The sequence below is a fragment of the Macrobrachium nipponense genome, chromosome 17 (assembly GCF_015104395.2).
Source record: "Macrobrachium nipponense isolate FS-2020 chromosome 17, ASM1510439v2, whole genome shotgun sequence".
Taxonomy (NCBI): Eukaryota; Metazoa; Arthropoda; class Malacostraca; order Decapoda; family Palaemonidae; genus Macrobrachium; species Macrobrachium nipponense.
The window spans coordinates 29,002,163-29,014,662 of NC_087210.1; the positions used below are offsets into that span (position 1 = coordinate 29,002,163).

The following is a 12,500-nucleotide window of genomic DNA, read 5'->3' on the forward strand; positions in this document are numbered from 1 at the left end:
TATATATAAATATATATATATATATTATATTTATATAATTATATTTTATATTATGTCTATATATAATATATAATATAACTATATATATATATATATCTATATATATATCTATCTATATATATCTATATCTATATATATCTATATCTATATATATATCTATATCTATATATCTATCTATATCTATATCTATCTATAGTCTATATCTATCTATATCTATATATATCTATATCTATATATATCTATATATCTATATCTATCTATATTCTATATATATCTATATCTATATATCATATATATATATATATATATATTTATATCTCTATATATCTCTATCTGTATATATCTTATAATATATATATATATATATATATACTATATCTATATCTATATAATATATATATATATATTTATATATATATATATATTATTGAATGTTGTAATATAATACAATGAAATGTCTTCACTCACATTTTTTGTTCTTGGGAATCTCCGGCAGTTTCCGTCTCTTCCTTTCGTTGGGTTTCTGGTCCCAAGAGCCAGATGATCTTTCCGTACCATCCAGGTCCCCATCGGGTGGTGTCGTGGCTTCTATTTCTAAGAGGTCCTCCAGGTCGCCGGAAAAAAACTCGGCCATGCTGATGTCTGCAGTGTCGGTGCTGTCAATGCTCTCGACGCTGGAAGGGCCCGACGAACTCATGGGCCTCGGCCGTCTCGGCGCTGGACTGCCGCATATAGGACTAGGACAGGACACAGGTTGCAGTCCTGCGCTTATGCAAGGACCTGAGAGTAAGACCTGACGCTTCGGGCTCCCGGTAGATGCCGCCGCCGCTGCTGCTCGGAGTTCGCTGGTGTGTTCCGCCATCAGCTGCGGGCAGCAGGGGTCTTCATCCGAACAACATTTGCCCTCCGGCTGAGGCCGTGGGCTGTTGGGTTGAGGGCGGGGACTCTGTAGGATTTCTTCTTCCCCATCGCAGGACTCGCGGCGTTCACTTTCGATAAGGCTGGGGGGATCCGGAGGGTCTGGGGCTTCCTCCACTGACGGCGATTCTAAGGATATGTCGTGTGCTAATCTGTGGGAAAAGAAAAGAAAAGATACGTTAAGGCAAGTCCCTATATGCGAATGGGGAATCTGGAAAATAAAAGGAGTTTTAATTTTGATTAAATGTGGATATACAGTTAGATTAAAGAAATAAGATTAATTTTTTTTTTTACACATCAATCTATCTGTATCTATCTATCCAGTACATGAATATGGTTACGTTGGTAACTACTAGTGATAAGTCGAAGTCGGGTTACCATAACGAGACTACTGAATTAGGGGACAGGTCTGAATTATTAAAATGATAACTGAACAACTCGAAATATATATATATATAGGTTGGTTTTTGGATAAAAGTTGATAGGTCAAATTGTCGATGAAGTAATAGAAAAATGGCTGAAGGTTAAGTAAACTCTGTTTTCATATGAAGAGAGAAAAGAGAAACAAGTCGCTGGATTTCGTTATTTTGCATTCTCTCTCTCTCTCTCTCTCTCTCTCTCTCTCTCTCTCTCTCTCTCTCTCTCTCTCTCTCTCTCTCTCTCTCTCTCTATCCCCACACACACACACACACACACGAAGTTTTAAGATAGGTTTGACCGTTGGAAGTATAAATGGCCCAAGTTAGTTTAGGTCTGATATTGACTTGGATCTGTCGGGCTTCCCCATTTCAAGAGACATTGTCTTATACCAATATTTGATATAGTTATTTGATTGGTATTAACGCAAACAATATTGTTGAGTAGGGTTATCAATGTTGGTTTTATTGAATCTCCTGGCCATATGTTGCTTCGTCTTTGAGTGTTTTGTTCTTCAGTGTTATGGGTTAATGTAGACATCATCATTATTATTATTATTATTATTATTATTATTATTATTATTATTATATAGTAGTAGTAGTAGGATCATAATATTAAACAGGAAAGTAAATAATGCAAATTTGTTCTTTATTCGGTTTGATATTGAGCACTATTTATGTTCTTATATCATTAACTTTTGACAATTCACATCGCTGTATTCCATTTTTTTTAATTTCATGCAGGTGATTAATTCTGAGAACTATAACGAGAATTAATTCCACGTAGCATGAGTGTGGGAGAGGTATTAGTTGCGTAATGGAAAATGTGTGATTTTTTTTTATATTTATAGCTTGGTGAGTTTAAATTCTGTTTTACGTTAAAGATTATTTATATTGATTTTTAAGTTTCGGCTAAAATTATGGTGAAAATGTTTTGGTAACTTAAGAAGGTAAAAATTAAGAGGATTTACTAATATTGAAGAATAACGCGAGGGATCGTTATAAGCCGCAAAACACAATTTTTTAATATTGAACTTCATTGGAGAGGCAAAACAACAAACAATAAAACATTTGCAGCAGTTGTGGCGGTTTTGGTCATTAGTTGTGGGGGAAAGCTTTGCTGGAGTTTGCCAGGTCCTATGGGGGCTTACCTGGAGAGAGAGAGAGAGAGAGAGAGAGAGAGAGAGAGAGAGAGAGAGAGAGAGGAGAGAGAGGAAGTGAGAGGAGAAGAGAGAAGAGGAGAGAGAGAGAGAGAGAACATTGCAGGTGTTTTTGTACATGTTTATGGGAAATGGAATGTAAATACAAATACGAATAGATGTGCCGTAGGTGAAATGGTCTCGTTTACATTTACATTTGAAGGTAGACTGTTACAAATATCGGATGGATGAGGGAAATAGCCAACCATTCCTAAGCGATATAGGCCGCGGAATAGCAGAAAGGGGTTCAGGATGGATGGAGGTTTAGATTACAGGGACAGAAGTTGTTTCAGTGTTATTGGCTGGGGATTCTATCGGTTGATACTACTGTACTGCCATTTCCCACAGGAATTCTAGCAGGGGATTTCTCTCTCTCTCTCTCTCTCTCTCTCTCTCTCTCTCTCTCTCTCTCTCTCTCTCTCTCGGCTTTGGTCTTGCTGTTATAGGCTGGTATTGTGCGTAAGGCATACGGTACACATACATTCATGCATACATACACACGTGTGTATGAAGTATGTCTAGTAGTCTGTTTAATCCTTATTCGAGGTCGCTGTTTTACTAAGCCTTTTCCAGGTGTTTCTATCTTGTATCGTCCTTTTGTGTATAACTTTCCTCCTTTCGTCTATTCCTTGCTTACACTCGCTGTCTCCTTAAACATCACCAACCTATCGTCATCCTATCGTCATTAATGACATCTTGACCACGTCAAGTGACACCACTGACCACTCCTTTCTCTCCATGCCAACTATTTTACGACGTTTTTTTTTTTGTTTTTGTTTTTTACCTTTCAACTCTTCTGACTCACGTTTATTACGCAAATAAACGCTCGCCAAAAATTTGAGCACCAACTAAGGTGGCTGGCTTCCTTGCTTCACCTGTTGCACTTCCCTTGTACACTCATTTTCCTCATTGGCATTTACCAGAACTTGACTCTAATTGGCACTCGCTCTCAAATTCACTCTCAACTTCCTCCCCTACCGTACACTTCCAGATTGTTTTACCAGTTGTGTAGCTTCCTTCCTGTCATCAATAAACACTTGTCATCTACAGTCACCAGCCTTTTCTCGGTTTCTTTCTTTCCCCTTTTATTTCACGACTTTGCACCTACATTTTCCATTTTTTTGTACACATACATATGTGTATATATACTATACACACATACAAACATACATATGTACATTGTATTTTGTTGTGGGTTAACCTGTGAAAAAAATTCCTGCTGTGAAAATTACTTTTATGTTAAAATGGGAAAATTATCCCAAAAATAGGTGGTGTTTCATTAGTAATGGAAAATAGTATTTGGTTTCCAGCAATTTTTGGAACTAGGGAGAAATTCGTAATGATATAAAATTGGTGATAATTAGCAAGTACAAATGAATGTGATAGAAGGAGACAATGGAGTAACTGTAAAATGTCAGGAAGGGTTAAATAAAAGTGTAAAATTTTCGTTTCACTTTCATCGTAATTGTTCGCTGTTTTGGAGCTCAATGGGCTTGTGAATTAATTAATGATTTACATACCTTTATAAAATTTAGGCCTAATTATATTTAGTAGAGAAAAATACTTCCGGAAAAGCATTTTAATTCCTGTATAATTAGAGGCACATTATACCTACCTTTGTTTATATATAGTGTTTGGAACTTGACAGCTCTGAGACGGAATTTCCAGTTTGACTGTAGCCCTTAAATTAAATTAAATGTTGTGTACGAAATGTAGAAAAATTCCACTTACCTGACTATTATATCTGGCCAAAGACTACAAAGATCAGCAAAGAATCTTGGCCCGAAGGAATCTCCGATGTCATTCTTTGTCTTTTGGGAACCCTTTTTCCCGTCCAGAGATTCCTTCCGATCATGTTTAATTCCAGAAGAGTTGTCGCTGGAATGTTGACAACTTTTTGTTTTGGTACTTTTCGGCTTGTGTTTCTCTCTCTCTCGATATGGTCGAGTGAGGGTATCGACGATGTCTGAAGGGTCCATCTTGAAGTCTCTCCAAGAGTTTCCTTTGCAGTTCTCATTATGTAATCTACTTTGCAAGGATTTGCCACTCTTGGAATGTTTCGTAGGGGATTTTATATGAGTGTCCTTCATATTAAGGAGTGCTTCTGGAATTTCAGCCACGCTTTTTGGAACTTGGCAGCTAGCTAAGATTCCACGACTTTTGTTCTCCATCCCAAAGGGAAATGTACCATCTTGAATTTTGGTATGTTCTTTATATGTAGGAATTTCTTTAGAGCAAGTCTCCTGAACCATCGGCGATTCAATTGTATTGTCATTTGCAGGGGAAGCCGTTATTTCCGGGGCAGTGGCCAACGAAGCCTTGGTGGTTATGTGTGAATTTGTTGGTATGGTGTCCTGTGTTAATTTGGTCGATATGAGAGACGTTTTGAATGTGTCTTTAGGTTTTTCATAAGTGTCGAGAGCCGGTTCTGTTGTTGAGGCACCTTTTCCAGGTAACTCTGCTGTTATTGGGATCGATGCTGAAACGTCCCCTTGAGTAGAATTCGCACCATCGACACATCCTAAAGGAGGCGCTGATGGTGAGGTTTCTGGTTTTTCGTTTTCCATTGGTAGAGGAGGTATATCTTGCATCGGTGAAGCGATGTTACTTTGGAGGGAAATTTCTTTTACAGAATTTGTCTCTCTCGAAGGTGAATTATCTCTGGTGGAAACAAGCGAGGAGTTTTCCAATGGGGAAACGTTTTGGAGAGGAGATGGAGAAGTTTCCCCCATGAGGGAAAAGTCATTCAATGAGGCAAAGTCCTTGAAGGGCGAGCATTCCGTGGAAGGGGAATAGTCCTTCAGGAGAGCGCAGTCTTTCCAGAGGGACGAATCCTCTACATCGATAAGAGACACGTCACTCAGCGAAGAGAGGACACGTGGTTCATTCCATAGGATGTTGGGAGGATTCTGAGACTTGCCCGATTGTTCCGTGTGTAAGATGATGACTGAATCATCGTCGTCATCGCCTTCTTGAACGATGATGGTCGTGCTGTAGTCTTCTTCATCAAAGTGGAAGTTTGCGAAGTCGTGCAGAAGGTTCGAATCATTAGCAATGTCGAAACCGCCGAAGAAACAGTGAGGCAGTGTGTGTGGGTCATTCGATTCGCCCCTTCTATCTACATAATCCGAGACGGATATAGGAGAATCGAGGACGGATTGTTCATACTGTGTGACAGAGGTTTCGAAATTGTAAAGTAGATTCTGTAGAGTGCTTTCGCTATTCTGGTCGGCCTCAGTTGTATCGGGTCGGCTTAAGGTCACTTTATTGGTACACTTTGGGATATGCTTCATTCTAGACCTAAGCAAAGGGCTAGCACCGTTGTCTAGAGCGGTGAATTCTGGTACTATTTCAATTTCGCAGTCGGTGTCAAATTCATCCGTAGCATAACTGTCTACGTTGTTATCTGTTATGTTTCTCGTGGAGATGGTGTTGTTTTCAACGTCCTTTGATTCATTGTTCAATAAAGAATTACTTTGACTGGTTTTGATATCAAAATGTTTCTGCTTTTCTTGAGAATACATGTCACTCTTTTCACTTTCCGGATCTGTAATGCACAACATGCTGGGAGTAACTTCAGTTTTCAAGGTTCCTATACTTTCCTTTCCACATTCGGGATAGTTATCCCATGAGCGGCTTTGCGTTGTCCTCTCTTCGTTTTTACTTACAGCAAAGATTTGGGGAAGGTCACTCGTCCGGTTGTCGTTTAAATCGGTAGTACTCCCATTTTTCGAATTATTTTTTTGTGGATTTTCTAATGCATTTTTCGATTGAGATAGTTCTATGTCTTTTGAAATTTTAGGACACTCCGGGGCCCCAGGTAGGTCCACGTACACCATTTTCCTTTCTTTTTAATCATTTACTACGAGATTTGATAGTTAAACCTGAAATAGAATGTAAGAAGGTTAGGTCTTGTACTTATGCTCACACGAAATGGAAACTTGTGTGCTTAGTATCAAGAATTTTAATGTCTTATTTCCGTTTCTGAAAGAATATTTGTTTGTTGTTTAAGTAAACGTGGGGTCGATTGTGTTGAAAGTTGAAAAAACCGGATGAATTTTTAAAAGCAGCGGAATCACATGTTCTTATCAAGGATAGGCCTCTACCACATTCTTGGTACGATTTCAGTAAGTACAAGTGCTAATTATTTCAAGAATGTCGTACGTAAATGGAGTTATAGGCCTCGTGATTACTCAGTAGAACATATCAAACGTTAGAGGAAGCAGTGAAAGTTAAAATTATTGTTGTAAATTCGATATTGCTTGTGTCAATAACGTTTAGTACATAAATCTCCAAAACATACCCCCACGTGCCTGCTTTTAAATGGTTCAAATCGAGGAACTAATAGAACCTGTATTTTAAAATCTCCTCTGTTATCAGTTTTTGTTCCCTAAGTATACTGTCATCACTTCAAGCATTACAAATGTATTTGCCCTGTCATTATTATCACATTTGTAAAAGTTGCTAGAGATATTTGAATTATCTGAAAAGTGGACCACCAAATAAGACACGCTCGGATTCCATTTACACTGATTGGTTCACCTTCGTCGCCCTAAATCTGACAACTTTTCATTTATTCAAATTTCTTGTGTTTCAACTTATGATGGGGTAAAGTTACCCATTATCAGTTGAAATGCAAGACACATTTGAATTAAAGATTCCTTGTCAGATTTAGGTCGACGAAAGGGAACCATCCATACATTGCATGTTAGAGATAACATTTAGCAATCAATCAGCTTACAACTGTAAATGGAATCAGAGCTTGTATGTCATATGGCGGTCCAGTACTCGGATGCTTTAAAATACGAACACAGGTTTCTTTGCATTGTAATTGAAAGTTGAACTACCTATCATATATATATATTCTTATAGTGTAAGTTATTTAATGTAATTATAATTTTGGTAATATGATTAATTCACCTCATAACCTGTGTATCATGTTATGAAATGTATGTTTTTGTGTTCAGATTCCCAAATTTGTAGATAACATGTGTTAAGTAGAGTACCTTTCCATTTTGAAACATACGTAAGACAGAGAGAAAGAGTAAGCGCTTATATTTAAGCCTCTGGAGAGGCTTGTTTTTCACTTCTTGAGAAGACCTTACCTAAGCTAATCTTTTTATCGTCCCAATCTAGCCTGTAACTACACGTGCAGGGACCTCCCAGACCGCATTGAGCTTCGAGAACCTTCCCTACGATGATGTTATTCATGTTTAACGTAGAGAGATGTAGTAATATGTTTTCATCTTGAACTAGATGCTAATCGCCCATACGCTTATGGGGATAGAGAACGCTTCTTTCGATCTCGAGACCTAGCTGCTGGCGTGAGGGACAGTCTCTCTCTCTCTCTCTCGCTCGCGCGCTCGCTCTTTCGCGAGACTTTCATTAACGTAATGTAACACATTTGTAAACTCACATTTGTATTGGTCACTCTTATGATTCTTGATAAAATGTGTTGTTTGTGGAATCTGAGCATAGTATTATTTCTATTAGTTTTGTGAAGGCACCCACGAAAGTGTAAAAGTGTTAGCAGGCCTTTAACCTGCAGCTGCATATACAGGTATTTTACAAATGTTTTGAAGTGCACTTCGTGGTTTTATTTTACCATTGGATAAAATTATCATTTTCAATAAATTTTTCTTTTACTTTGTTCTTTTGACATATCCATTTTTATATGCTTAATGTTTGTACTGTCAATGCTTTAATTGTTTTCATATTTTGAATTATATATATTTTTTTTTTGCATTTTCTTCATTTTGTTTAATTAGTTTGAATAATATTCTATTGTGTAATTGTTTGAATCTAACACTTGTAAATTAATTTGTATATAATTAAATTTCATTTCAAATTTAATTATTGCTTTATGATTTAATTTAATTAATTTTCTGGATAAACTTTGATTTAATTTTTCTTAATAATTAATTCAAGAATTAATTAAACTTTTGTTTTCAAGTAATAACAATTTCCCTGAGATTGTGAATTTCACTTATAAATTTTGAATTTAGAATTAAATTTTTGTATTTAAATTTTTTGGAAGAGTTTCATTTACTTCCGCCAGTATATAACAATACAGTATTATATTTTTTTTGTTTAGGTAGAAATATAGAGTGATAATTGTGCCGTTTCCCACAAATAAATCAGAATCAGGGAAATACTTAGATTTGAAATTGTAGGAGTGATGCCCTTTAATTAAGATTACCTAACATCTATTTTAATGAACTTAGACTGATTGTTTTCTTGACTGTTCAGTTCTATAAGGGATCACTATTACCTTTATAGTATTCAGTCGTTTAGTATTTGTGATGAAGGGTCAGGTGTCTGGCTGTAGTGAGGTAAGTAATAACCAGGTACTTAAACTGTGCCATAAGTACAAAGGGTGTCCCAGACCCAGGAATAAAAGGGTCTTTTGTGCTAACAAGTACAAATGGGAAGTGAAATAGTAACCAGATACTTGGCAATTTGGGTTAACAAATATTAATGGTGTCCAGACACAGATCTTTTGCTTCTTCGTGCACCAAGTATTAATGGTGTCCAGACGCTGATACTCTTGGCCAGTTCGTCACAGTATATATGTATATATATATATATATATATATATATATATATATATATTACACACACACATATGAGAGAGAGAGAGAGAGTTCTAATATTTCATATTTTTGCGTATTGTTCTACAAAACAATGGTTTCCACACTGCACCCTTAGGTCTGTGTTTTATTGCCATTTTTCTTAATCTGTGATACTGTTGTGTCCAAGAATGTTATTGAACGACAGCTCCTTGTTCTTTCAGTTTTTAGACTTTATTTTCAACTTCTTTGTTCATCTGAAGAGGTCCAATGTCACGGGTTATTTTTGGCGGTTGTTAATTATTTGTTTTAAGTTTAGTCGTTTTGAATTACGATAAAAGCACCCAGCTCTCCCAAATTAATACTTTTGCCAAATGCACTATCAGGTAACTCGATAACGCATCAAACCTCAAACTGTAAATTGGTTCGATAACCTCCACGCAGCCGGCTATGTTTTCTTTCACCCGGCCTGACTCTGGGATTTTTTGATGAAAGAAAGGAAAAGGAATAATTTATGAAACCTTTTTTTTTTTTTTTTTTTTTTTTTTTTTTTTTTTTTTTTTTTTTTTTTACTATGACTGGCCTTGTGCCAAGGACTAGTTCGTTAAGAATTCAGTTTCAGTCCAGAGTTGAAATACTACCAAAATTTGATTAACTTATATAGGACTCGTAACCCGTTTGTAGGTTTAGTTTTTTGAAAATCAGAATCTGAAGTTTTCGCCTGGGCCCCTGACCAGTGAATAAATGTTAGCTATACAAGTTTGTTTTTCAAAGTGTTGCTGATGTATGAAGATTACCGAATGTCAAGTCTGCCATGATCCTACAGGTCATTTCTCATACATAAAGGAAAAACCTTTTTGCATAGCAGAGATAACTAACATATGTGAAATTAAAACCGTGTCATCCTATGGTTATCTGAACTCGCCTCATCTTTATTTTATTTAGTTATTTATTTATTAGCATTTTTATTGCTAAGTTTTTGTGCTTGTCAGTTTTTTTTAAATTTTTATTTTTATTTATTTATTTTTTTTTTACGATATTGAAATAGTTTGTCGAACTATACGTGTTATTTAATTACCACTCTGGTGGTTTCATGGTTTAGAAAAAATGCAGAAATTTTTTTAGAACACGCTTTTATTAAAGTGCACTAAGAAGTTAAAAAAAAAATGAAACCAGGGATTTCTTTAAAAAAAAAACGGCGTTCATGTTTGGTGACCACTTTTATTTTTGTAGATTTGATTAATTGAAAGAAAATCCGGGTGCAACCCCCTTTGATTCCTTTTATTGTACCTCCATTTATATTTTCTCTCTTCCTTCTTGCTAACCACCCTTTTCTTACACTTGTTTCATAGTGCAACTGCGAGGTTTTCTTCGTTACGTCTTTCAAACCATTCTACTCATGTTTCCGTTTCAGCGCTGAATGACCTCATAGGTCCCAATGCTTGGCCTTTGGCTTAAGTTCGATGTTTCATTTCATATATTTATCACTTATCCGAATATAATGATACAATTATTCACCTGAGGCATGTCTCATCTAGATGCACCGCACAAACCACAGATCACCACTTTACCTCAGCTTCTCGGTAGTAATCCCACTTGGCAAGCTTTGCCTCTGCTATCTTCCTCATTAAAAAAAAAAAAAAAAAAAATCTTCCAAGTACTCCCTTTTTAAATCGAGGACTGCATTTACGTCAGCCTTCATCACTCTTTGCTTCTCTATCCCAAAACCATTTGTTCATTTTCATTTCTCTCTATTTATTTTCCCGTAGGAAATCTTTTATTCGCCTTCAAGTTCTTCAAGTTATGCGTTTTGTCATTAAGCCTTCCCTTCATCTTATCATTTATTGTTTTTATTTTCTCCCCTACCTTCCTTTACCCGTATGATGCGCTCTTCGCTGGCTCTGTACCCCATCCGTAACTTTAACCCTTGCACGCAATTCATCAATTTCTCCGGAGATGCTCGTCTTTATTACGTTTTCGCGCTTCCTTTCCAGTATATTATTATATAATAATCTGTTGAAACCATATACTTCTAACAGTCAAGCCCCTGTACAAACATTGCCACCGCACTTTTTTTTTTTTTTTTTTTTTTTTTTTTTTTTTTTTTTTTTTTTTTTTTTTTAAACTTTTCGTATTTTTACGTTTCGTATTTTTACCTATCAGCCTGGTGAGATTATATATACTATATATAGTTAGTGAGTTTATGTATGTATGGGTGTTATTTTCTTTGCTGTTTTTTAAGAAAATTAAATTATTCCTTGTTCTTTTTCTTCGTTTTATGGTAGTACTTAATTTTTTATGTAAATGTGTATTTCAAATGAGTTTTATTGGCAGTAATGGTAATTTTTGGTAAATCTACTGATAATGATTTTTCCGTGAATATGTTAAGCAACGCAATTGACGAGTGAAATGAAAACAGCCAAATTTGGCATACGTGATCCTGTTTAAGATTCGATTTAAGTAATGCAATGGCCTATTACGTGGGTATTTTGAAAGTAAGAGGCAATTATTAAAAGCAGAGAATGCTTTCTCAGGGTTCCCCCATTTAGACCAGGCGGTGGTGAAAGGGAATCCAAGCAATTCGTGCTCAGCGGCCTTGATTCTCAGCCATTCTGAAGCGTATTCCATTGTGTGTGTGTGTCTGCGCATGCGCGCGTGTCCGAGAGAGAGAGGGGCCGGTGTTAAAGGCTAATATGCTTCGGACAATTGTGTGTTTGGATTACGAATTTGCACTTTTCCTTGATTTAGAAAGCTTTATTTCTTGAATCATCAGTGCATGAACATGTTTTGTACCATTACTTGCATTGTCTGCCATATGTGGTGTCTTGTTTTAGGGCTATATTTCATTAGCCTAAATATTATTAATAGAGGATATTATCTCTCCTGATACACCTTCTCAGTATCAGAACTTACAGCTTTCCCCACATATATCAGAAATTTATGTTATATGTGAAAGCTGAGTCTGTGTGTGTGTGTGTTGGCGGCCTTATGTTTGTGCGTACGTGTGTGTATGTGTGGAGAAGGACGTGACGAGAATCTTGATGTTCCTTCACGTTCCTCAACTCCGATCCCCTCTCTCTTAAGATCTGGGACGTTTGTACACTGATGAACACACACACACGCGCATACACAGGACCTCATAGAAACTGGATGGTATTCGTTAGTAATTGTATTAATGCACAGAACAATTGCGTTAGTTATAAAAAATTATATATTTATATGTAATCTTATAGACTGCATCATTTACACAACTGTTCTGTGTATCAATACAATTAATGATAACAGGACCTCATTTCAACTAGATGATAACTAGTGGAGATATTTATTTATTCAAGAACTTTTCTTGAATAAATATATCCGCTAGATACCTTTCTTGTTTGCTTGCTTGCAAGCAAGAA

The 12,500-nt window shown here is 36.3% G+C and overlaps 1 protein-coding gene across 6 annotated transcripts in view; it reads right to left on the reverse strand.

Annotated features, from left to right (window-relative positions):
* Positions 1–12,500, reverse strand: part of LOC135196151 (uncharacterized) — a 240,051-nt gene that overhangs the window by 140,192 nt on the left and 87,359 nt on the right. For all 6 annotated transcript variants that reach the window (XM_064222710.1, XM_064222709.1, XM_064222708.1 and 3 more), the window contains exons 2-3: positions 4,265–6,417; positions 469–1,070 (exon numbers count right to left, since the gene is read on the reverse strand). In XM_064222710.1, the coding sequence (XP_064078780.1) occupies positions 469–1,070; positions 4,265–6,372 (2,710 nt within the window). In that variant the 5' untranslated portion in view covers positions 6,373–6,417. The remainder of the gene's footprint in view (positions 1–468; positions 1,071–4,264; positions 6,418–12,500) is intronic.